At 34.3% G+C, this 24,123-nt stretch overlaps 2 protein-coding genes across 7 annotated transcripts; one reads left to right on the forward strand and one right to left on the reverse strand.

The window, feature by feature from the left end:
* The first annotated feature begins 48 nt into the window (after positions 1 to 48).
* On the forward strand, positions 49 to 16,932 carry LOC122008893 (actin cytoskeleton-regulatory complex protein pan1-like). 5 transcript variants are annotated; one of them, XM_042564795.1, is made up of 11 exons: positions 49 to 322; positions 1,835 to 1,950; positions 7,795 to 8,042; positions 8,839 to 8,901; positions 12,682 to 12,843; positions 12,963 to 13,119; positions 14,358 to 14,497; positions 14,586 to 14,621; positions 15,193 to 16,432; positions 16,518 to 16,740; positions 16,820 to 16,932. In XM_042564795.1, the coding sequence occupies exons 2-9, from the start codon at positions 1,875 to 1,877 to the stop codon at positions 16,048 to 16,050; spliced, it is 1,740 nt and encodes a 579-aa protein (XP_042420729.1). In that variant the 5' UTR covers positions 49 to 322; positions 1,835 to 1,874; the 3' UTR covers positions 16,051 to 16,432; positions 16,518 to 16,740; positions 16,820 to 16,932. The 5 variants fall into 5 exon arrangements, with proteins under 5 accessions (XP_042420729.1, XP_042420728.1, XP_042420731.1 ...); XM_042564794.1 differs by lacking the exon at positions 16,820 to 16,932 and having other exon boundaries at positions 16,518 to 16,773; XM_042564797.1 differs by lacking the exon at positions 16,820 to 16,932 and having other exon boundaries at positions 12,963 to 13,110; positions 16,518 to 16,773.
* On the reverse strand, positions 16,785 to 18,550 carry LOC122008895 (ethylene-responsive transcription factor WRI1-like). 2 transcript variants are annotated; one of them, XM_042564799.1, is made up of 7 exons: positions 18,239 to 18,550; positions 18,055 to 18,140; positions 17,912 to 17,920; positions 17,732 to 17,820; positions 17,495 to 17,619; positions 17,311 to 17,387; positions 16,785 to 17,192 (listed from the first exon to the last, which is right to left on the reverse strand). In XM_042564799.1, exons 1-7 carry the CDS (start codon positions 18,343 to 18,345, stop codon positions 16,828 to 16,830), a joined length of 858 nt encoding a protein of 285 aa, XP_042420733.1. In that variant the 5' UTR covers positions 18,346 to 18,550; the 3' UTR covers positions 16,785 to 16,827. The 2 variants fall into 2 exon arrangements, with proteins under 2 accessions (XP_042420733.1, XP_042420734.1); XM_042564800.1 differs by having other exon boundaries at positions 18,058 to 18,140; positions 18,239 to 18,543.
* Positions 18,551 to 24,123: the final 5,573 nt, after the last annotated feature.

The raw sequence follows: 24,123 nt of genomic DNA on the forward strand, positions 1-24,123 counted from the left end.
CGGTCCATGTCGGCTCCTAGCCCAACCAAATTTAAACCGGCGGGGGGGGACAAAAACCAAATCCGTCGCCCCGGTGGAATTAACCAGGATCAAATTAAATTGGCAAGGAATAAAAGAAAATCCAGCCCTCTTCTCGGCTCCAGCTTATACCGTCGCCTCCATTTGCACTTCGGCAGGGAGCAAGCAGGAGGGCGGCCGCAGCTCATCTCCGCCTCCAAGAGCCCTACTCGTCTCCACTGCCCCTCTGGTGGCCGATTTCCAGATCGGCCGAAGCGTCGTCGTGTCCTCTCCAGCCTGATACTTCCGTCTTTCCTGTTGTTGGGTGGGTTGGGCTACTTTCCGCCACATTTCTTGAAGCCAAAGATCGGACTTTTGTAGTGTTTTTTGCCGCCACAGTTAGTTAACTCTTGGAGATAGATGGTTTTTCTTTAGGGAATTTTTGCAATAAGATGTTTCTGAACCAATATTGCTTTCTTAGGCTTTGTCGTAAACTAGCTAGAGTAGATGGTGGATTTAGAGTTCAGGGATCGGTCTTATTTCAGTATTTTAAGCGCTATACCTTTTCTTGCATGCCTTTGGTTTTACGAGGTAGCCTTGCTGCTTCAATATGGTAGCACGAGGACGTGATCGATTGCTGAAGTTTAGGGGTTTCTTTGGCCTAGTCCATAACTAATAAACTGTAGTAGGAACGCTATGAGTGCAGTGTGAGACAAGATACGGACAACATGTGATGAAAATGGATAACAGAGAAATATCGTTAGGACATGGAGGTAGAAGGGAGTAATGGGTGATTCTTTTAGAATTTGTACTTTGAGATTTGAATTTCATGAGTGCGTGCTTGTTTTTTGTGCCGTCATTTCTAAAAGTAATACTCAAATTTTCTTTGAATGTGATGGTTACTCATTTAGGAAGCCAGAAGCATTAACGCATGCTGCTCCATTATTGCTAAAAGCAATATTTAAATTTTCTTTGAATGTGATGATTTTTCATTAAGAATTTGGAAGTATTAAGTGACAAAAGTAAATTTATATGAAAGCTCAGTTGGTTTTTCCTATTCCTATGTATGGAATTTTAGTTTTTCTTTTTTCCTACTTGTGACTCCATTTATATACCTTTTACATAGTGCTGCATACTCAATTTGTCACGATGGACTATTTATTATTATTATTTGGAAATAATGATAGCGAATACAAACTGGATTCTTCATGATTATATAGATGACATAAGTGGATATTAATGTCTATGTTGAGAGTGAATGCATTGTTAAGATTTTCCATATGCGTACAGAAGAGAGTCTCATATAGATCAAGAGATTGAGAATGCCTGAATTACCTAATTTTGATGGCACATTGATGTACTGGAATAGGAATTAGATATTGGTTCCATAAAGTTGATTTAAGTTTTATTCATATCGGCATGAGAGTTGATTGATGTTTGTGGAGTTGCATGCTTACCTTTTTCCTAAAGAGCTAATGTTTCAACAAAATGACCTTGGTTGCATCCATGGCTTACTTTATACTCAATTCCTTTATTGATTAGGAAAGTCAAATTTCTTTGTCATATATTACTCTACAACCCTTATCCTATTTGATTTCAGAAACAGATGTTATGATAATTTTTTAGTTAATCATGATTAGCTAACTTTTCATAGATCAAATGGGCAGTTCATGTTGCCTTTAATTTTATTTATATTCTCAATATGCGTTTTCATTTTTTACTTCCTTGCATACTAGATTCTGATAGACTTTCATTTTGCTGAGATGAAGGAATTTAGCTAGTACTTGAATTAATTGCTACTTTCACATGCTGGTTAACTTGTTAACCTTTTTGTCAGAAACCTCTTTGATTCAGTGAGCAGTTAGACGTAGAGAGACATGAGCGAGGTTTTCAACAACCAGATGTTACTTGAGAAGCTTTCAAAGCTCAACAATTCACAACAAAGTATTCAAAGTATCCTTTGTTTCAAAGTTGCAGTGTGTATCTTGTCTATTCATTCAGGTATTGAAATTGAACAATGAAAGCTCAAATATAAGCAAAAGCATGCAGATAACAAGGCTGTTTTTTTATATGAAGGTTTATGACATACTGCTTTTTTTTGTAATAAATATCAGGGAATTATGTAAGGAATTTCCTCAGGTTTCTGCTGCATTTATCAATGTCCATCTTTGTTTTGTTTTGTTCATGTCTTCTTGCTAGCCTTGCAAAAATATTGGTTTCGCTTGCATTGAGTGTGCCCCACACCATAGTTTACAAAATTGATTGATCAGATCGTATTAGGACAGTTGGATTGAAATCAGCCTTTGTTGATTCAATCTTTTTCAATTTCTAAAGCATAAGACAATAACCATTAGGAATGGAAGTATATTGGAGGGAACAATCAAATAACCTTGAATCTACTTGGGGTAATTTGAATTTGGTGGGAGCCAGATGAATTGACCAAACAGTTGAAAATAAGAGTTCACTCAATTTTGGTCATATCAGTGATGAATGAGGCAACTAGTGATGACCATTTCTAGAATGTTATCACTAGCTGTGAAAGACCAATAAGAATCATCCCAATAACATGGTTTGGCTACATCATTGTGGTCCTCATGCCAAAATTATGTCAATTGCTTCAACTAATGGCTGGTCAGATTGCCCATTGTCATCGCTCACTCACATAGAGTAGGACAATCTCATAAGGAACAAGGAACAAGGAACAAGGAAAAGGGATGTTGAAAACCCCTATTAGATCTGCTTTATAAATTTTATAACTTTAGTTGAATTGGTTCAATTTAGCTGAAAACAATTCTCTATTTAGCCATGTTTAACCCAATTAATCCTTGGTCCAACCTCAGTCTACCTGTGGTTTAACTTGAATCAACTCATATCAAACCCAACTTTACCAAACCCAAATTCACTTGTTGAGTAGGGGAGGATGTGAGTTTGTAGCAAGGTTTGAAGTATCATTATGAGTGGGTGTATGGGTTCCTAGCCTGAATAATGTTTGTGCTTGTACAGTGCTTGTGTGTCAACTTGTGGTGCATTGAAACGAAGGATGAAGAAATCAGGAAGAGGATGATGAGGAGGAAAATAATAAATATGAAAAGAAGTACAAGAAAAGAAGGCAAGGATTTCTTACCTAGATGAAGCGTCACTCTGAACATTGGGAGATTGCCTCGCTCTCATGACTCCATGTAGAAGATCATGCCTCATCCTCACATGAGAAGTCTACCTCACTGCTCACAATTCATAAGAAGATTGCACCTCATCCTCGCTTCCTGGTGACCTGTTTTGTTTGATCGTGAGGAAGCCTCATCTCTGCCACTCACAATTTCATAGATAATGTGCTGTTAGAATTGGTTGACAATTTTTATCTTGCAATATATATGATTCGCATGCAAACAATACGTTTTTTGTTTTTTTGCATATGAATCAAAATTTAAAAGAATATACACATAAATGCTAATTCCTACTTAGAAAAAGTAAAATCTAACCACTGAGGATGTAAGGTAAATCTCATATATTAGGAAAAGTCATTATAAAAGAAGAAAGAATAAATTTTATGTTATACTATAGAAGTATAAATGTCAACAATTGATCTCAATGTCAATGATGGCATAAAAGAAGAAAATCTTGTTATGTGGACTGTCTAATTATTGCCAAATTGGATTTGGCACCTAATAATAATTGAGAAGAATGAATTACATTGATACACAAAATGATAATTTGGGCGAAACTAATGATGACTTTGAATCCATATCATGACAAAGTTGTTCTCCGTCCTCTTTTCATATATCATGGTCATCGTGAGTTGATAGCAAAGGTGTAGTCAAATATGATTTTTTTTAAAAAAAATTCTTATTCATTTGAATAATGCAGTTTGTTTTCATATTTTGTAATAAATTTACCAATTCCATTCATCTCATTTGACAACCTTGTTAAACAGTGCTTTAGTGCTTTCTAGTACTTGCAGTATCAAGATATCTCATGAAGAAAATGAATGAAGAATACAGATCTACTGTAAGTAGTGAACTTGCAACAATATGATATATTTATAATTTGTTCTATAGATTATGATAATAAATATTGATAGTATGATTTTATGATAACATGGATTATATTAAATAGTAATGATATTACTATACTATTTATGCCCTTAACTAAGGTTGGAACCAAGAAGCTGTCTGGATGCCTAGCAACTAGCACTAGATGGTACGAAAGAGAAAAAAAAAAACACTGATACTCACTCTGTAACTTAAAGGGAAAACTGTGCTTGTCTCTTTCAATTTGTTTCTAAAGAGCACGCACAAGGCATTGAAATGTCTAGCAAGACAACTGAGGCAGGAAGGCCAAAAAATAGTAATTGATTTTGGCTTTATAACATTGCATGTGCTATTATGTTATTAAAAGTGATTAATATTTGAATAAGGTAAGTTTTTTTTTTACCTTGATTAACTTACCATGTTCATGTATCACTATAGCCTGTTGGTATTTAATGATGTGCAATATGCATATTATTATTTGGGTTTTTGAACTTTTTATATTATCTCATAGATGGAAAATTTTTAAGTTTTCTTCATTTTTAAAGTTTTTCTACTGATATTTAGTGTATTTATCCTAAAAAATTGACATGGTTGATACATAAGGTTTGAGCTAATTTAAATTTCTAGATGTTCCTCAAAAATTGCTTATAGTGGATCAACAACCGAAGGCGCTTTGCTCCTCTTATTGTGCCTGCTTTAGGCATTTAGGAGATATGACTGCCGAAGGTACTCTTTTGCTTGGATTCATAATGAAGGTGTGAATGCCTGCTGTAAGTTAGCATCTGCCAATTCATTGTAGAATGTTCTTTATTCCCCTTCAACTGGGATTACGTGGCAAATGGATTGAGATGGTAATGTTAGATTTGTTGCTTCCCTATGTAGTGAATTACCATCCTTGATCAAGTGTCACCAATCCTTCATTGGTTTGCTCATGCTGAATTAATCAATGATAACACGGGCCTACATCAATCGATTCATTATTATGTAATCTTCTCGATTGATTTCTAATGGAAGAATGAATTTTGTTTGCATGAACAAGAAAATCAAACAATTTTTTTCAAATCAACTTGATGATATATTGCAGGTTTCTCAAAGTTCGAGGCCAATTTCTGAATTATAGTTGCCACCTCATGAAAGAGAGTTTTTTTATCTTAACTTTTATTATTATTTTTTAAAGCAACTAAAGAGGGATAGACTTAATTTCCCAGAAAGTTTTATTTATGTAAAATTTAATCAAGCCCATGCTATATTGCATGAAACTACGTGACACCATGAATCCGAAAACCTTCTTGGAATAAGCACCCGTGGTGCAGCGGAAGGGCGGAAGGACATCAAATTATCACCCAAGGACCCGAGGTTCGATCCCCGCTATAGTGCATTTGCAGGGATTTTTCCTCCAAATGAGACACGCAACCACGGGATATTGAGTTTTTGGGCCGCTAGCGTTTCTTGATTTACCCTAACGGCCGGTGGAAAACTTTCGTGGAGCCAGGCTGGTCATCCCAAGTTCAGTGTTACCTAGTTCATCATTTTTTCTTGGAATAAGCACCTTCCCTCGTTGAAATGAGTTCTATTTTTAGGGTTCATCTCTTTCAATACCAACTTGAAGGACCAATAAGTGATTCTATGTAGGCAAGGCACACCAATATATATGCACTATATCAAATAATACTGTGCAAAAGAATAAGACATTTACTTCTCAATTTTAGGAGAATATAAAAATTGGCATGGATACTTATGTAGTAAATTATACCTACTCAATATGATTCGTGAAGTTAGTTTTAAGATGAATGGATATGAAAGTGATCCATAATATGATCCTGGTGTTTACATTTATGGAAAAATCAATCATGAGAAAGGGTTGAATCAAAGCATGCTTAACAGGCTCCATTGGGGTTGAGTCTATTCAAATCTGCACAGTTGCTTGGGCAAGGGGAAGATCACATCCAAACAGAGGGTTTACTGTGTGATCACTAATAAGGATGGTATCCTAATGGCATTTTGATTGAAAGGCAGAATTTATAACAAAATCAGAAAGTTATTGATCAACATGGGACTGGGGCCAGTTAATGATTCATCAAAATTTGAAGTCTTGAGCCGTGCTGGAGGTTCGGTTTTTGTACGATTTAGGTATTTTATTCAATGTTGATGGTGAATTGGCGGTAGAAGAAGGGGAAGAAGAAAAAAAGAACAATTGGCAACTATATACTTATGGTTAAGAGTTAAAAGTATTGGCCTATGACTGAATTAGTACAATTTCGATATCATCTTGTGTTAACACTTGACATGTTTTGCATCGAAGCAGTTCCAAAAGGAATTTAGCTAGGATTTATTCCTTTAATACCCCTTCTTTTAGTTTACTTGTAACAATAAAAACAATTAGACAGTTAAAAAAAGGATAATTTGATGCACGAAGCTCCTGCTAATGCAGGGTCATAGGAAAGAGTTGGACCACATTGAGTCTATTGTATACAACCTTACCCTACAACACAAGGTCACATGAGAGGAATTTTACTGTTGTGCCAAGGCTCCCTTTGAATTAGACAATTAATTGAATTAAATTTTATAGTATTATCTCATACCAATGGTTGACACATTTCAATGTGTCAAAGCATGATAAAATAAATTCATGTGTTTTACTCGTTTAATTCTCATCATTTAGATTTTCTACTTTTAATAAAACTATCAATCAATAATTAAATTTAAAATAATTTTTCTAGTTAAATGTGTTTAGAGATTTACTTATATATCTATGAAAACAAAACTTTATTTATTTAATATAAATTGAATAATTTTTTGGGCAAACAAGCTATAATAAATAATTACCATTACTTGAATTCATCTTAACATATCAGCGCAACATGACATGATTGACACAGATAGCACAATAAAAATTATCCATCTTGAGCAATTTTGTGTTTTAGTAATTTATTGGAGCAATAGGGCTTCACCATTCTAGTTGGCATGATAAGTGATTTCGTACCATAGATAAACCTGGTGTATTAGGTTTCTTTTGAGTTTTGACCCACATTGTAATGCAGCATTAGGAATACTCAAAGTTGTTGTGACAGTCTTTAATGTTTAATCCATGATATCCATCTGCATAAAGACTTAGACTACAAGGTAAGGTGCCTACCTTTGCTTTTCATGTATGTGTGTGATGTGTATGTGTGTGTGTCACACTGTCACTTGACCTCAGTTCCCTTTCTGACTTCTGAGTCCTGAAGATGCCTAGTTGGTAGTATGTTAAAACTAGAAGAAGGCCTATTTCTTAAGTTGCCAAGGGTATATTCAGCCTCTGCATGTTTTTTGCAACTATGCATAAACAATCTCCACCATTGGTGTAAAGACCCAAAATTGTGGTTAAGGTGGTTTACTTTCAGGCTGCCTTAATACTTATGGGACTTATTGTAATTGATAAGAGGCTTAAAATTTATCTTATTAAAAGAAAAAAGAACCTCGATAATGATATTTCAGCTTTCACAAACTTAATTAGGAGCATTATCTTTTTTTTTATGGTTGCTAGATTTCCTCCCTGAATACTTTGGCAGTCTTCTGCCTTTTGGTATTCCCATGTCACATGTTTTCCTGCTTGTTCCTAATCTATTGTATTATTAATTTATTAACTATTGAGATCTGATTTAATTTTAGTAGTTCAACAATTAAAAGTTGATTTAGTACTTTTGACATACGTCATATTTATTTTTCCCTATTTAATCACATTATAGTAAGTGCAATATCTGTTTGCCGTTTCTTAACTGAAGACTAGCCTTGTCAAATTGGTGTGTTATTCACCGAAAGAAAGCAAAAATTATAGTTGAAACATGGGATGAAGCTTTCAACAATTCTCCAAATGAAAAAAGAGTGCCTTTTCTATACTTGGCCAATGACATCTTACAAAATAGTAGACGCCAGGGAAGTGAATTTGTGAATGAATTTTGGAAAGTACTTCCCGGATGTTTAAAGAATGTCTATGAGAATGGTGAAGATCATGGAAAGAAAGTGGTTAATCGATTGGTAAGTACTTGTTACATTAAATCTCAGTGTGAATTTTTCTGGAACTAAGTTTTCTTATGGCATCTGAAATATTATTATTACAAAAAATGGTGCTATATATCTTTTTACACAAATGGTGAGTATGTTTAGTTATGTTTATATCTGTTGGTTAATAATTTGTTTAATTTTTTAGATGCTACAATTAAGGTAATCTCTTTTGGTATGTCCTTAATGGCCACTAATATGATAAATCCAACGTGAAATATTGATTAATTTGGGGAAACATTGAATGCAAAATTCCTGTATGCTCATATTTGGTTCATGCCACTACTACCTATTTGTTCATTTTCTTTGCCTCAGCACTTCTCCAAATACTTCATCTCTGGACTCCAACTTCTAGTAGATCAATCATGTATGAGTGTTTAAAGTGATATGATTTGAGTATATAGATAGCTGCAGAAAGTAGTATGAATTTTTTCTGACCGTATGCAACTGTCGGTACATTAGATGTTTAGTATGGTTTCATGTGTTTTCTTGATCTTATATCCTGGTCTTATATTCTTAGTGATCCTTTCAGTTCCACTTGTCATAATTTGATGTATCTATGTACCTACATATTTCTCAATCTATTAAACTTGTGTGTTTATCATGTAATCTCATTTAAATTACCTTGTTGCAACTGACATTGATTATCATCTCCAGACTGATGGAATTTCATTTTTATGAGTACCCTGTTGCTTTTTCTCTTTGTAACTAGCTCATTATGTATGCTTTTATGATATTTTTTTTTTCCTCTTTTGTTCATGTGCACTGAGAGGCCTTGTGCTCGTGCACTAGAGTGCATAACTATTTGTGCATACATGTGCCGTGGAAGTCTCAGGTAAGTTTGTATGGTGATTGGAGAATTTGGGTTTCATATATTAATTTTTATGACAGAAATTCAAAGAGTTTATCCATTGTTGTTGCTGTGGACTTGCAGAGAGGGCAACAAAATCTGTGAAATAAATGATAATTTGCTGACGTTTCTTTTCTCCTATTCTAACTGTGAAAATGTAGTCTGTCTCCACCAAATCAGTGGTACAAAAGAAAGGGGAAAGAATGAAAAATACATACTCGAAAGAATGAGAATGCATACTAAGTGTAGAAAACAGAACAAAATTTCATGTTATGTCTAGAAGGAAAGGGAACCGTTACAAAATTTCAGTATAATATTGACCTGTTATTTTTTAGATGCTACTGATAGTACATGCCTATGTTTTGTTTTCTCTGTCGATTATGTAGAATCCCCCGTCCTTTCTTGTATTACGGTTCTCCCTCATTCACAAATCTCTCTATCTCTTTCTCTCACTTTTAATAATGTCGGCTTCCATTTGCAAAAAAATCCATTTGCTTCCACAACAAATTAAAACTCTATTTCTTGATTGTTACATTCGTGATTATCAAATTCCCATTTGATTAACGATTTGGTTGAACTTTGTGGAACTAATTTAATGGATGGATCAAAGAATGGCTAAGCTTCCGGTCACTAATTCAATGGACAGACCAGTGGCCGATTGAGCTTCTGGTCACTTATTTAATAGGCAGATCAGTAGGTTAACCGGATGTACCTGATGTCTATTTTAGAATATCTGAATACATATATAATATGTATTAGGAAAATAAAATAAAAATAAAAACAGTTTGTTCAACCTAGATCAACCAAGTTTTTTTGCTTTTTAATCTGTGAACTACAACAACCAAGTCTTATCCCACTAGGTGAGGTCGGTTATATAGATCTTTTTACACCATTGAGTTCTATCTCCTACTATATCATTATTTATACTTAAATAAATTTTATCTTATTTTATTATTGCTAATCAAGTTTTTTTTTGTTTTCCTTTTCCTCGTTTGATATGTGTGTTTGTCATAGTTTCATATCGCCTAATTGGAGCATTTATTGGTCGTTTAAGTACATGACGTATCATCTTAAACGTGTCTCTTAGAGTTTTCCTTCAATAGATGTAACTCCTACTTTTTCTCTAATGCTCTCATTTCTTATTCTGTCTATTCTCTTATGTCTACACATCCACCTTAACATCATCTCTGCAACTCTTATCTTCTACTCATGTGCTCAAGTCATAACCCAACATTCAACTCCATATAACATAGCAGGTCTAACTGCAGTTTTGTAGAATTTTCCTTTAAGTTTTAGAGGTATTTTACGGTCACATAAAACATCCGACGCTCTCTTCCATTTCAACCATCCTACTTGTATTCTATGTAAGACATCTCTCGCAATCCTTTCATCATTTTGCAAAAATGATCCTAAATATCTAAAGCTCTTGGTTCCGGATAACTCGTCATCTCCTATTTTAACAATTGTCTCATTATGTCTAATATTGTTAAACTTAAATTCTATATATTCTGTCTACTAAGCCTAAAACCTTTCCCTTATAGTATTTTTTTGTCAAGATTCTACTTTAGCATTTACTTCTTCACGTGTTTCATCTACCAAAATAATATCATCTGCAAATAACATGCATCACGGTATTGTGTTTTGAATGTGTGTAGTGAGTTCGTATATAATTAGTGTAAAAAGATAGGGATTTAGAGTTGATCCTTGATGTAACCGTATTTTTTTTTCGAAATGATTCAGTTACTTCGCCTGAAGTCTTTACTTTAGTTGTTACATCCTCGTATATATCTTTAATTAGTTCAATATATGTTACGCTAACATCTCTCTTTTCTAGAATTCTCCATATAATTTTTCTAAGAACTCTATCATAAGCTTTTTCTAAGTCAATGAATACCATGTGTGGATCTTGTTTTTGCTCTCGATATTTTTCAATTAATTGTCTAAGAAAATATATAGCTTCTATTGTCGACCATCCAGACATGAACCTAAATTGATTTTTGCTCACCATAGTCTCCTTAATCTTTTTTTATTACTGTTTCCCAAAGTTTCATGGTATGACTTATTAGTTTAATACCCCTATAGTTTGTACAATTTTGTACGTCCCATATAAGGGAACTAGAGTACTTATTCTCCATTGATCAGACATTTTTTTCATTTTTAATATCATGTTAAATAATTTTGTAAGTCATTTAATACCTTGCTTTTGATTAATCAAAATTCCATTTAGGAAATTCTTCCATTTATTGTCTTTGATAACCATCAAATTCAATTATTGCAACTATCTTTATTGGTCTAGACTCTCAGTCAGGCTGTTTTGCTGAGGAATTTCATGAGGAACTCATCAAATTGACAGAGAATTGTTGAACCAGATCAGTAATGTCAAATTCTCGAAGTGGCAGGAGTTCGACTTCAACTGTCTTGTTCTTAGTTCCTCAACAGTGTGGATTTTCAATTGCTTGGAGTTTGTTTCATGAGTTGGTGGAGAGTAAATGAGATTTCCTTTGGCAGAATATGCCCAATACTAATGTTCTTACCTTTAATACTCTTTACTCAAAGATACTTATATTGCATAAAAAGATCTTATAGGCTTACTTGAACACCCTCAAAGGAAAATGACAAGGATGTTAGCTCTACTATTCAAGAAAAAATTGGATGAACTCGCTCATTATTCTCTCTCTGCCAAAAAATCATCATGTGGAAAAAGAAGCAAGATGTCTTCTTTGTGGCTAAGTTTCTATTTGGTTACATTCTTCTCCATTGGGAGATCAATAGTAGTTCATCAAGTTCATCTGCAGTGTTTCACAATGTTGTCTTGGCTTTTGAGTGATATGTTTTTGCTCTATCAAGTGATCAAATCTTGTCATTGATATGCATGGTGGTTATGGTGGCGAATGAAGAGACAGTTATTATGCTGGATGTGGGCATAATAGTATTCATCTTGTCCTTGTCCACATCGTAGTCATTCCCAGCCTCCTACCCAAATCATTATTCGCAGTATGATTATCATGTCATTACAACATGTTCCCCTCTCATAACCAATATAATGTTTCTTATTCTTCATTGACTCTTGCTATTGAATTTGCTGCAGTTTTTCATTCTGGTATGTCTTGGTCAGATTAGCATCAATTCATGACAGTTAAGTTGTCATGGTCTAATTGGGTTCAATTCTTTGAATCGTGGATGGTATATTTCGCCCGGCGTGCATGATCCTAGCAGATGTTAGAGAAGAATATAACTAAACATGACCTACCTCTATGCAAAATTAACAAAACCATGAATGCCTAGCACAAGAGTCTGGAAGTGTGCACAAATGTTCGAAGAAAACAATAGAAGAAATATCATCAATACATCTCATAGTTTAGGTTTTTTATTTCTTTCTATAACCTATCACAATGATAATTAATTGCTTGTGAGTGGTAGAACTAGGTGGAGATTCAATTACTTGCTTCATATTTGTTGTTTGAAACTTCAGATACACATCTAAGATAGTTGTAAGAGTACATGGTAAATTAATGCTCCCAAATAAAATATAATTATTTTTGAAAGTCAAACGTTAGTTTATCTAGACTGAGTGTTATCTTAAGATTGGCGCCTGTCTGTGTTTGATGTGTCATCATTTGCATACCCATTGTTGTTAAAATGGAAATGCAAATATAGTATTAGTTGGTTTGCTAATCCGTGCAAGAGACTGGTGAAATAATTCTGCAATTTGTTGGATAACTTGACAATTTTGTTGTGTTCTTGCATTTCATTGGATGACTTCAGGTAGAGATTTGGGATGATAGAAAAGTATTTGGCTCTCGTGGGCGAGGCCTAAAGGATGAGATCCTTGGTACTGTTCCTGTTCCTGTTCCTGTTTCAAACAATGGCAAGAGCAATTCAAATCCCATCAAATTAATTCGTAAGGATGCTAATTCAGTGCGAGTAGTAAGTATACATAACTTTTTAAGCTGACTCTGTCTGGTTCCTCTTGATGGACTCAAGTATGTAACCATTCAAAGCAGATTTTTAATGCTCATTCCTTGTGGACTATTTTTTGTTTTCAGAAACTGGCTGTTGGAGAAATGCCTGAAAAGATAGTGACTGCATATCAGTCTGTGCTTGATGAACATTCCAGCGAAGATACTGCTTTAAGCAAATGTAAGGATGCTGTTCAAGTTCTGGAGAAGATGGAAAAGGGCATTGATGTTGCAGGTAAACAAGGTACTGTAATGTGGTTTTATGCTTGTGACAATTTTTGGAACCAATAATTACCTTCAAATAAAAAACTATAACAACTAGAAAGGAAATTTAGTAAAAATTATAATTTTAAAATCAAACTGAAGTTTAATAAATCATATTATTAAATTAACAACCTATAACATTGAATTATAGAACTTAACTTTAGTTCAAGGGTTAAAATCTCGTGACGCTTCGCTCGATACTGGCGAAACATCTCGTTCCGTCTGTGGACCAGCACAGGTACTCCTCTGGTGCTGGTAGCCCCGAGGCCCCTCGGACGTGTCGCACGACCCGGCAACAAGTCCGAAGGCATCGCGCTAGCCGATGCAGGGTCGAGATTTTAAACCTTGCTTTAGTTAATTATTAATTATAATCTATCAAGTAATTTTTATAATATATAGATTATAGTTAAAATAACAAAACCGGTTACTTTTAATTTTAAGTTATAATTTTAATTATCTAAACTACAAACTATATAAAGTTCATGTGATTAATAAAATTATTAATCAGTTTTAAGAATAATTAATCAATATCATTAAAATTGTAACTTCATGCTAATTAGTTCCCTTCAAACGTACTCATACAATTAATAATTAATTAATTAAGTTTTAAAATAACAAACATTGTTTAAAATTTAAATATTAATCAGTGCTCTAATTTTTATAGAATAAATCAGAATTAATAATTGTATTCTTAAAATACAAAAATTACAATTAATCAACAAGAACTAATCAATTTGTAAACATTAATAGCTCTAATCAATTAACTTGATTAAATGCAAACGTTGATTAAATACATTTTTTTTGTTGATAAGAATAAACTATGATTAAAAAAATTACTAATTCTATTGATTAAAATAAATAACTATGGTTAATCAATTAATCAACTAAAATAAATTTTGATTAAAATTTAAAAAATGTGATTAATCAACTACCAGTTCCTTCTCTCCTCAGTCACTTACCTTTGTTTCTAAATTAGTTCCTCATATTTACTTTTTTTTTCCCGTATCCTGGACCAATTAATAACTCCATAGCAAGTAATAATTGCCATACCAATTAATAATTTTGCCACCCTTCAGAGATTTCCAAGACTCGTTACTTCAAAGATACTGCTACTACACTAGATTTATGTCTTCTGTTTTTTTTTCTGTTTCCATTGTTGTCTTATGCTCTGATCCTCATTGGTGATGGTGTTTCTGTTGCATTATTGTTCTTGATCAGGTCACCAACTAGCACCAGCATTTATGAGTGAGCTTCAGAACCAGGAAACGGTACTTAAACAATGTATTGAACAGCTAGAAGCTGCAAAATCAACTAGAGCTATGCTGGTTTATCAGTTGACAGAAGCTCTAAAAGAGCAGGTGTTGCTTCTTATCTACCTCAGATTCTTGGTGATAAAATTAATCTCTTCTAATACATTTCACTTTCTACTCAAAATAAATATTTCAGGAATTTAAGCTGGATCTCATCAATGATCAGTTACAAGTAAGAAACTTGTTTTCTCGTGTAAACTGATTTTAATATGTCATTTGTCCTTTTTCTTGGTTTTTAATAATATTTAAACATATCGTTACTAAAAATCATACCAATTTTTAGTTGGGAACTCAACTAAAGCAATATATCTTAATTATTTCCTGATTTTAACATATCACTTTGTCAAGTTCAAATACAAAATCCTGCATTTGTTGTGTATGTACTTGCTGTGGTTCAGGAAGTTTCAACTGAAGTCTGAAATGGACCACTTAAGTTGCTTTTTCTTGTACTTTGGCATTGATCATGTGTAAATTAATGCAAGTAAAAGAGATTCGTTTATGTTTTATAATGTCCGGATTAGAAGTCAGAGTTACTTGATACGTCCACATTGATTCTGGATTTCGTGTCCATTCAAAGTTCTATTTGCTCCAGAGCAACCATTTCCTAGTTTTGATGAGATGACCATAAGATGATGAAATTTAGAGATGAATTGTGACTTAATGATTGCTTTCGACATAAATATATTATGTTGATGTGAATTCTTCTTAACAACTTGGTTGACAGTTTTTCATATAATTTCCAGATTGCCCATTCCCTCAATGATCGCGCCGGTAGCATGCGACAACGACTACTAGGCTTTGGTGTTGGGGCAAGCGGCTCTACCTCTATGGCACAACCGGCAAATATTTCATCAGAAGCAAAGCCCCTGACAGAATCAAACCTGCTGATATCCATCCCTCAACTTTTACCACCAAATTCGGTAACTTCATTTGCCGGCAGCATAAGCAGTGCAGAAGATGATCACAAGAAGGCAGCTGCTGCAGTTGCTGCAAAGCTGACTGCATCATCATCATCGGCACAAGTTCTGTCTTCTATTCTGTCATCTTTGGCTGCAGAAGAAGCTGCTTCCATAGGCAACAGCTTGAATTCCCAAGTCCTCTCTGATGGCCAAGCTTCTTTCCCTTTGGAGAAAAAACCCAGACTTGAGAAGCTGATAACCATGCCCGATATGGGCAAAACCTCCTATTTTGGCCAGATGCAGCTGCAACAACATCAGTCAATTCCATTTGCAGCTCCCCAAACCTCATCCGCTAACATACAACTGTCCCAGAGTAATCAGGCACCTCCGACTTTTGCACCGCCACTGCCACCTCTACCGCCACTGCCACCGCCGCCGCTGCAGCAGTTTGCACAAACAAGTGGAGTAACAAACATAGGACCTTATGCATTTGCAGCCAGTTCACTGCCCCCTCCGCCGCTATCCCATCTGCCACTGGGGTTCACGAGACCCAGTATCCCACCTGTACCTCCACCACCACCACCTCCACCATCGCAGCAGCAGCAGCAGCAGTTGCAGTCAACCTCAATGGGCTTCTACCAATCTCCTGGCGTCGGGTTCTACGGCCAGCCGCAGACGGCTCCAACTGCCCAGCCACAGTGAAGCTGTTACATTGAGGGTTTTGCAAATGCCTGGCAGTCGTCCCTCTGGTTCTCTTATGTATACTATCAATAGCTTTAGTGTATCGAAGATTGATAAATTAGGACAGATCAATCAGGCAAGGCTGGATCAGGAGCACTGGATTATTGGGCAAGTTTCGGTATCATCAACCCATAAGTCCACCCATTGACAATGGGGAAAATACTGAATTTGTTGTAACCCTAACCAATCTACTCAGATTGTGTTTGTTCCCTTTTTTTTTTTTTTTATTTATATCACTTCTTGTAAGGGATGGTGACTCACCAACAGGTGTGGTAGAGTTTGCTACAAGTTCCCCCAAGTTATTCTTTTGCTTGGATAAGGATGCTAATTTTCATATAAGCAGGTATAAACCACAAATCACTCATTAAATCAGTTTATCTAATCGCCATAATAAAATCTGATCCATAGATTCCATTGTGTCTTTCCAGCGTGCTTGTTCATGTCCATCTCAGCCTTTGCAGCATGATCCATATTACAAGTGATCTCAAGGCTTCCTGATGCAAACCTCAGCAGTAATGTATTTTAGATCACCGCGTAGTCGGTTTGATGGATTCGACCTCGATGTGACCAAATGCTAAGGTAAAGGTTTGATGGATTCGACCTCGATGTGACCAAATGCTAAGGTAAAGGTTTAGAACTTGTATCGAAGAGGTAAGCTAACCATTATTATTATCCTTCTTGTCATGAGAACTTGATCAAGTGCAAGAGTTCATGTCTTTTATTTTCATAGTTACTCTCCTAAGCAAAACTATTATCAAAAAGGAGATCCAAACGATCATTATTGTCGTCATCAAAATCTGATAGACGAGAACAAATGACCGCACGGTGATGATCGTAATGCTGCAACAAAACATCAAAGAGACTGCGCTGATGATCACCGAAAGAGAACATGGCTTCGTCAAGTGGGAAGGTGAAAGATTTTAACTCTCTCGGTGTCATTGATGAAGGTGATGGCGATGACAACGGTGAGCTCGGGCTGTGCTTGAGCGAGTAGGAGGCCGAGTCGAGCGAGTAGGAGGCCGAGTCGAAGTTGGTGATCGCATCAGGGCCTCTTAGCATGATCGCAGCCAAATCATATGCACGAGCCGCTTCATTCTCGCTCTCTAAATAATTTAGTTGAGAAAATACAATTCAATATGTTTTAACCATCAAGAATTATAATACAAATTAAGAACAAAACAACAAATTTGGAGAAGAAAAAAGCAAAGAGAGGCATTTTACCGAAGGTTCCCAAGTAGAGATACTTCTTGTCAAAATCCTTTTTAATTCTTGCTTCCCACCTACCGTTGTGGTGATGCCTAAGAAAATTATAAATTGAAATAATTTCAAAAACTTGTCTATTTTTTATAAAATAATGAAAAAGAAATTCTAATAAAATTTGATTGAACAACTTTGGATAATTTACCTGGCGACTCCACGATACTTGGAGAGGCCTCTTGAGAATCCATTGCTCTTGCGCCTCAGACAAGCCAAGTAGTTCTCTCTGCTCATGCCCTTCATTTCTTCACACTCTTTTGTATACTTCTCCAGCTTCATTAAAGCCACAGCACAAATTATGCTTATCGAATAATTACACTGTCGTTTAATTAGCTGATCGATTAAAAAGTTTTTCGATATTAGAAGAAGAAGAAGAAGAGCAAACTGGAAAATTTAATGGTGTCGTTGGCCCCCAGTGTTTGAGAGCAGCAAGATCATGAGCACCAGCTGCATCCTTCTCATCATCATAAGCACCTGCAATTAATCAATCAGCAAACTCTATAACTTCTGGTTGTTTTTTGATTTTTCCTATGACGTATTTGTCTTGGTTTGATTCACCACTTACCCAGATAAACTATAGCACCAGATGAAAATCCATTTTAAAAGAAGAGAAAGAAAAACAAACAAACAGAAATGTCAATCACTCATCAAAGAAAGAAAAAACAATGAAAGAAAGGAAGCTAATTGAAACTCGTGAGCAGATCGAACAACTTTGTCTTCCTTTCTTGTTGTTTGTTGGATTCCTGAAGTTCTTGTCCCACAGATGAGCCTCAAACTTCCCTGTCCATCTATGCCTAAAATTTTAAATAATAAACAAACAAGCAAATAAATAGATAGATAGATACAGTATGATTTTAGGAAGAACAGAGTAGTGAGTTGATTAAATATATACCTGGTGACTCCTCTGAACACTGAGGTTCTCCTCTTGCTTGGTGTCTTGTCCTTTGAGTTTTTGGGCTTGCGAGAAGAAGATTCGGAAGGAGATGGAGAAGTCACCATAAAATCTAGTGCTTCAGCTTGTTAATTAAAAAACAAAAAGTAGGGTTCGAAGAACAACACATGGATTATTTATACAGAGGTGGAGGATGAACTTTGAAGGTAAAGGAAAGAAATTAATGTTGAATAATTGTCTGTTGTTATTGAGTGGGTGTACATGTTATTTTTGTAATCTTTTAATTTTTATTTTGGTATACTGTAATTTTTAATGATACTAGATCATGTGGTAAATTGCTTTTCCCATCCCCTCTAACAGCCCACCCCCCTCTCTAGAATGAATGGAAAAATAAGAGGAGAAAGACAAATTTCTTTAGTAGGTTTTGTTTTTAAAAGATTTTGTCGATGTACTGGAGTAAACCGTCCGTCTCCATAATTGGGTAGGTAAGAATTTGGATACATAGATTAATAAATAAATAATTTTACGAAACTCGATCAATTGTAACAAAAAGTATAATATGTCATCCCAACAGCTTTAGTTTATAAGATCGACTGTACAACTATATATGAGGAGTTAAATCGAGAACATGTAATTGCTGAGAGTCGACTCTTATCTATTGTTACAACTTTTGGTCAGCAATAGCCAATCCAACCCTACCTCGGAGTTACGAAACTCGATCAAACTTTGTGTGTTAGTCGATTTGATAAATGATCAAACTAATAAAGTTATTGGTTGGATTGAGGGAAATCAGATCTTCTATCATTAAAATTTTCTATCCTCGGGTTCCATTTGTCACCTTAGTTCACCGATAGTGGCCTTTTACCACTAGCCCGATCAGGACTATACCCTAGGGGGAAGGTAAGCCTAGGGGGATCACTGCCCACGTGATCGTCGCTAGAATCCGGACGACAGAGGAAAGTCTGTTCAGATCTGACCAGATTTTGACGTTGATTATGTCGGTGGCGATTCTCCAGAGTTCACCTTCCCTCCAAAGTATAGTGTTGATCGGACCGATGGTCAAAAGTCATCGACGGTAAGTTAAGACGACGAGTAGGACACGGAGAGAGGAGATTTTGAAGACCGAGATTACGATCTCGGATTGAGGGCAACTTTAAATTGCCATTAAGATGAATCGTTTATTTGATTCTTCACGAAACAAGAAATTAGTTAATTAATGCATTCGTTCTCATCAATTAAAATCTTTTTACTTAATTTATGTTTTTGATCGTGACATGCATTGAATAGTCAAATATATCTTTTTTATGTTCAAGAAAAATGTGTGATTTTTTAATTAATTATCATGAAATAATTTACTAAAAAATTTATATTATATTATATTATATTATATTAATAATAAATTGGGAGAATAGTATTAATTTATTCATGACAAACGTGACTGACCTTGTGTGTTACGTGAGCTTGAAATTAATTAAATATGTCCAAAAAAAAAAAAGTTTTATGCGTATATCGAAAGCTTAAATTGAGATGTAACTTTTTTAATTGATGAGGCAGGTGATAATGAATTTATAACTCAATAAATGCATTATCTTTATGAAAATAATATTAATTCTGTCTATATAAATCACATTTTCTGAATTTTTTATTTTAAAAATTCATTACAATGTATATTTTTTTAAAATAAAATTCTATAGGCCATATAAGAAAAAAGAAATATTTTAGAAACATTAAGCATCTTATATTTAAAAATGAGTTTGGTTAAAGTATAATAGTGATGAACTTCATTTTTATTATTTTAAATTCATTTCTAGAACTTATCTCGATTTATTTTAAGTTTTAGTCTTCATTAGACTTTCTCTTAATTGGTAGCTTGAACAGTTTTGTAAATTAATTTTCACCTATTTTTAGAAAAAAGAAAAATAAAATTATATTAATTTAAAAAATGATATAAAGCTCTAGCACGACCACTCTTAATCCCCTATTTATTCCCACAGATTAACTTAAATTTATACTATTAATCCCTAATTATCAGATCGTACCCTTGCTTTCCCTAATGGTCATTGCTCTTTCTATCCATTTAGTAATATGCTTAGATTGCTTGCCCTGGGGTTACAGTCCTAGATCTTATCTCAGGAATTTCAAAGTTGAAACTCAGCTGCGTCGAATTATAAGAATATTTTCCTTTAATGACTAGTGAGTCTGGGAAAGCGGGTTGGATCGATTATTTCAAAATTAATCTGTTCGAATAATTAAATACTATGCTAACCAAAAATAAAAAATAATAAAAAAAAGTAATGCTTTGATTGCTATTTGTAGAATGACTAATCTTATATTTGTTTTGGATAGAACTTTGCATTAGTTCATCTTTAATATTTGACCGCGTGATATCACTATCTCATTAAAATTTTGAGCTCCTGGAATTATGGTACAGTAATATGACATCTAAATTATTATCTAAATATTTATAGTTTGATTCCAAACTAAAATGCATGTTTTTATAAATAGGATGCATAATCAAAGAATACAGATTTATTATTTTTCATTAATTTCAAAGTTAAACACGCTTAGGCAAAAGTAGTACTAGAATGGATAAGATAGCCGCTACGCCTTTTGCCAGCGCTTTCAAGTCAAATTTTATTTGATTTCTAATAAGTTGTGAGAGATTCTTGAAGAGCTAGAGTAACTTTCACAAATAGATTTTTTGAAGATTTGAAAAGCTAAAGTGATATAGTAACGAACAAATAGTATCATATTTAAGGGGAAAATGATAAAGTAAAAAAAAAAACAACCCAAAGATCCTTTCAAACATCCAATGATAATGGCTAAAGCTAAGAGCATCCATGGTTGTGAATACTTTCAAAGAGCCCCTTTAATATAATATCATGTCAACGTAGTATCAAAAGTAAAAATCTCTCAATTTCTTTCTACTATAAAAAAATTTCTCAATAATTTTTTCCTGGAGGTCCCATATTTTTTCATTATATATGTTTCTTATTTCTATTTTTTATATTTTAACTTATATATAATTAAATTTTTATAGAATTTAAATTTGCTAACAGTGGAATAACATTAATAATTAAAAAATACATAAATATTACCATATATCAAATAAAAAATATAACATTATCACAATTAATAAATTATTTTTTTTACTAATTACAACCATAGAGTGCCTAGATATGTTCAACTAAGTCGACTTGAAGATGATGATACAGTTGATTATCACGTAGCTCGCAATTTCTCCGAAGGTATTCTTAAAATTCTTGAATGGAGTTTTAAAATATTTGTGACCGAGGATCTCCTTCATGATCCGACCAATTAACTGCATCTCCCTCATTCTCAATAATCATGTTGTATAAAATAATGCATATATACATGATATCCTTTAAATTATCCTGGTACCAAAATTATACTGGACCTCTTATCATTGCCCATCGAGATTGGAGCACTCCAAATGTCCGCTCAACATCATTTCTCGAGGTCTCCCGTCGTTCCTTAAATATTTTTCTCTTGGGATCTTGGGGGCATAGAAAGCTCTTGACGAAAGTAGCTCATTTCGGATAGATCTCATCGGTCATATAGTATCATTTTATATATTGTGTATTGTTAACGGTAAAATTAACCTCTAATGCATTTCCTTGCAAGACGTTGTTAAATAAAGATGATTCGTTAAGTACGTTGATATTATTACACGACCCTACAATCCCCAAAAAGGCATGTCATATCCATAAGTCTGTAGATGTGACTGCTTCAAGGACAATTGTTAGAACGCTATGATCTCCCCGAGTGAACTGACATTTCCAAGCGACGAAGCAATTTTTTCATTGTCATTGCATACAATCAAGACTACTTAACATGCCAGGGAAGCTGTGTCTTTGCTCAGACATTTCAAGCAAATGTTGGATATCAATAACATTAGGTCTTCTCAAATATTGAGCCTCGAACACTTCAATTATACATCGACAGAAGTTGAATAAGCATTAGATAACAATTGTTTCAGCAATCCATAGATACTCATCATAATGATCAGTAGAAACTTCATATGCCAATTGACGAATAGTCGTTATACATTTCTGAAGTGGCGACAAACCTTTCTTTTCCCATTGTATCGACCTTACATTGAAAATATTCTAAATGGTTTTTCAAAGCATCAACTATACGATGGAATAACCCTCTTTGTATTCGGAATCGACGTCGAAATATATCATCAGGATATATTGGCTCATTAGAGAAATAATTGTTAAAAAGACGAGCATGTCCAACTTCATGATTCCGATTTAAATACCTTCTCCTTTGTGTTTTGTCGGAAGAACTTTGAGTTCATTGACGTATCATTTGTTATTACTCAATAGCCGGAACATTCTTTATTCATTTATATCATCCGCATCTTTCTTCAATTGATTTATCTAGAATTCACGGAGCATAGAACGATCTAGATTTCTAACCATCAAATCTTCTAAGATATTTTCATGGTTGAAAGAAATAAAGAGTTAAGAAAATGATAAGAAGAATGAAATATTAAGAATATATTTATCGGGAAAAAATTAATTAAAAAGAATTAACTGTTGAATAAACGTTGCTCAACGGTTTTATTTCAACATTTACTAGCCTTTTTTTACTGTTGGTTGGATGTATATATTTTTTAATAACAAATATTAAAAAATAATAATTAAAAAAAAATACTAACGACGGAGGTTCGTCTCTTATGCCACGCCACCAATGAGAGCCCTTTCAGCTCCAAAAGAACTCCTATTGAAGATGCTCTTTAGTAGGCACAAATCAAAAAGATTTTCAAAGATTCACCTATTAATCAATGTAAATTATAACAAATATGCACTAAATGATGTTAATCACTCCCTAGTGTTTTTTTAAATATCCAACTATCCGATTAATTTTGAAAATGAAGTGACTTGATTCCATAGAAAATTTCCATTTAAATCAAAAAATGCAGATGAATCCTGAAACTCGCATTATCTAGAGATCCTATCCCACAAATTATCATTATCATCGAGCCATAGCACTGGGATAATCACTCGCTAGTTAAACTAAGAGAACGGCGACCAATAGAATCTACCTTTTATCGTGCTTGAATATAAACAAATATTCAATGGCAACTGCCAAATAGACTTTGACAATATAGATCAAATAGCAAGAGAGTGGTGACTAAAGTTAGACTTTTCATTAGGGACAAATATTATAGAGATAAACTTTAAATTAAGAGAGAAGACCGTCTACAAAATAGAGCAAAAAAAAGATAAACATTCTAAAATAAGAACAAACAAGGGTTAAGAATCAAGGGCACAATAGAACAATATGAAACTTGCAAATAAGAACAAAGAATGAATTGTAATTTTTTTTCTCTTTAAAAATATTTAAATGCAGTATAAATAAATTAAATTAAATAACAAAAAATTCTCTCTGGATATCATTCTCCAGCCAACAGCTCCTAACGATCATCAAGCCAACTGTCACCGTCGCAGCCAAACTTTGTCTCCGGCGGTGCTCTCCATCCTTCACATCCATAGCACATGCACGAACCGCTGCGTCGGTGCATCCCCCGACTCGCGGCTGCGGCGGTTCTCATTCGATCCTTACGATCCGGAAGAGATGAGAAGCCTGCTTGATCGGTACCGATGAAATATGATGTATAATTATCAACAGAAAAGAGAGACGAGAAACCTACTCGATCGGATCTGGAGAGACACATAAAACTGCGAGATGAAATGAGGGGAAAAAATTGTTCTTTTTTGGCAGATGCCAAGCAACTGAAACCATCGAACAGGACGGCGATCGAATGTGAGCTCATTGAGCTTCAACAGATCGAAGAAAATGTAGCAAAACGATCAGAAACAAGATGTTGAGCGAAGTTATGCAACATAAAAAAG

Source organism: Zingiber officinale, chromosome 8A, assembly GCF_018446385.1.
Source record: "Zingiber officinale cultivar Zhangliang chromosome 8A, Zo_v1.1, whole genome shotgun sequence".
NCBI classification, from domain to species: domain Eukaryota; kingdom Viridiplantae; phylum Streptophyta; class Magnoliopsida; order Zingiberales; family Zingiberaceae; genus Zingiber; species Zingiber officinale.

Coding starts and splice junctions, on each gene's coding strand:
- LOC122008895 (XM_042564799.1), bottom strand. CDS start 18,345: ATGGTGACTTCTCCATCTCCTTCCGAATCTTCTTCTCGCAAGCCCAAA. Junction 17,388..17,494: donor AAGTATCGTGGAGTCGCCAG/GTAAATTATCCA, acceptor TAATTTTCTTAG/GCATCACCACAACGGTAGGT. Junction 17,193..17,310: donor TCTCTACTTGGGAACCTTCG/GTAAAATGCCTC, acceptor TAAATTATTTAG/AGAGCGAGAATGAAGCGGCT.
- LOC122008893 (XM_042564795.1), top strand. CDS start 1,875: ATGAGCGAGGTTTTCAACAACCAGATGTTACTTGAGAAGCTTTCAAAG. Junction 8,902..12,681: donor ATGTGCCGTGGAAGTCTCAG/GTAAGTTTGTAT, acceptor GGATGACTTCAG/GTAGAGATTTGGGATGATAG. Junction 13,120..14,357: donor TGATGTTGCAGGTAAACAAG/GTACTGTAATGT, acceptor GTTCTTGATCAG/GTCACCAACTAGCACCAGCA.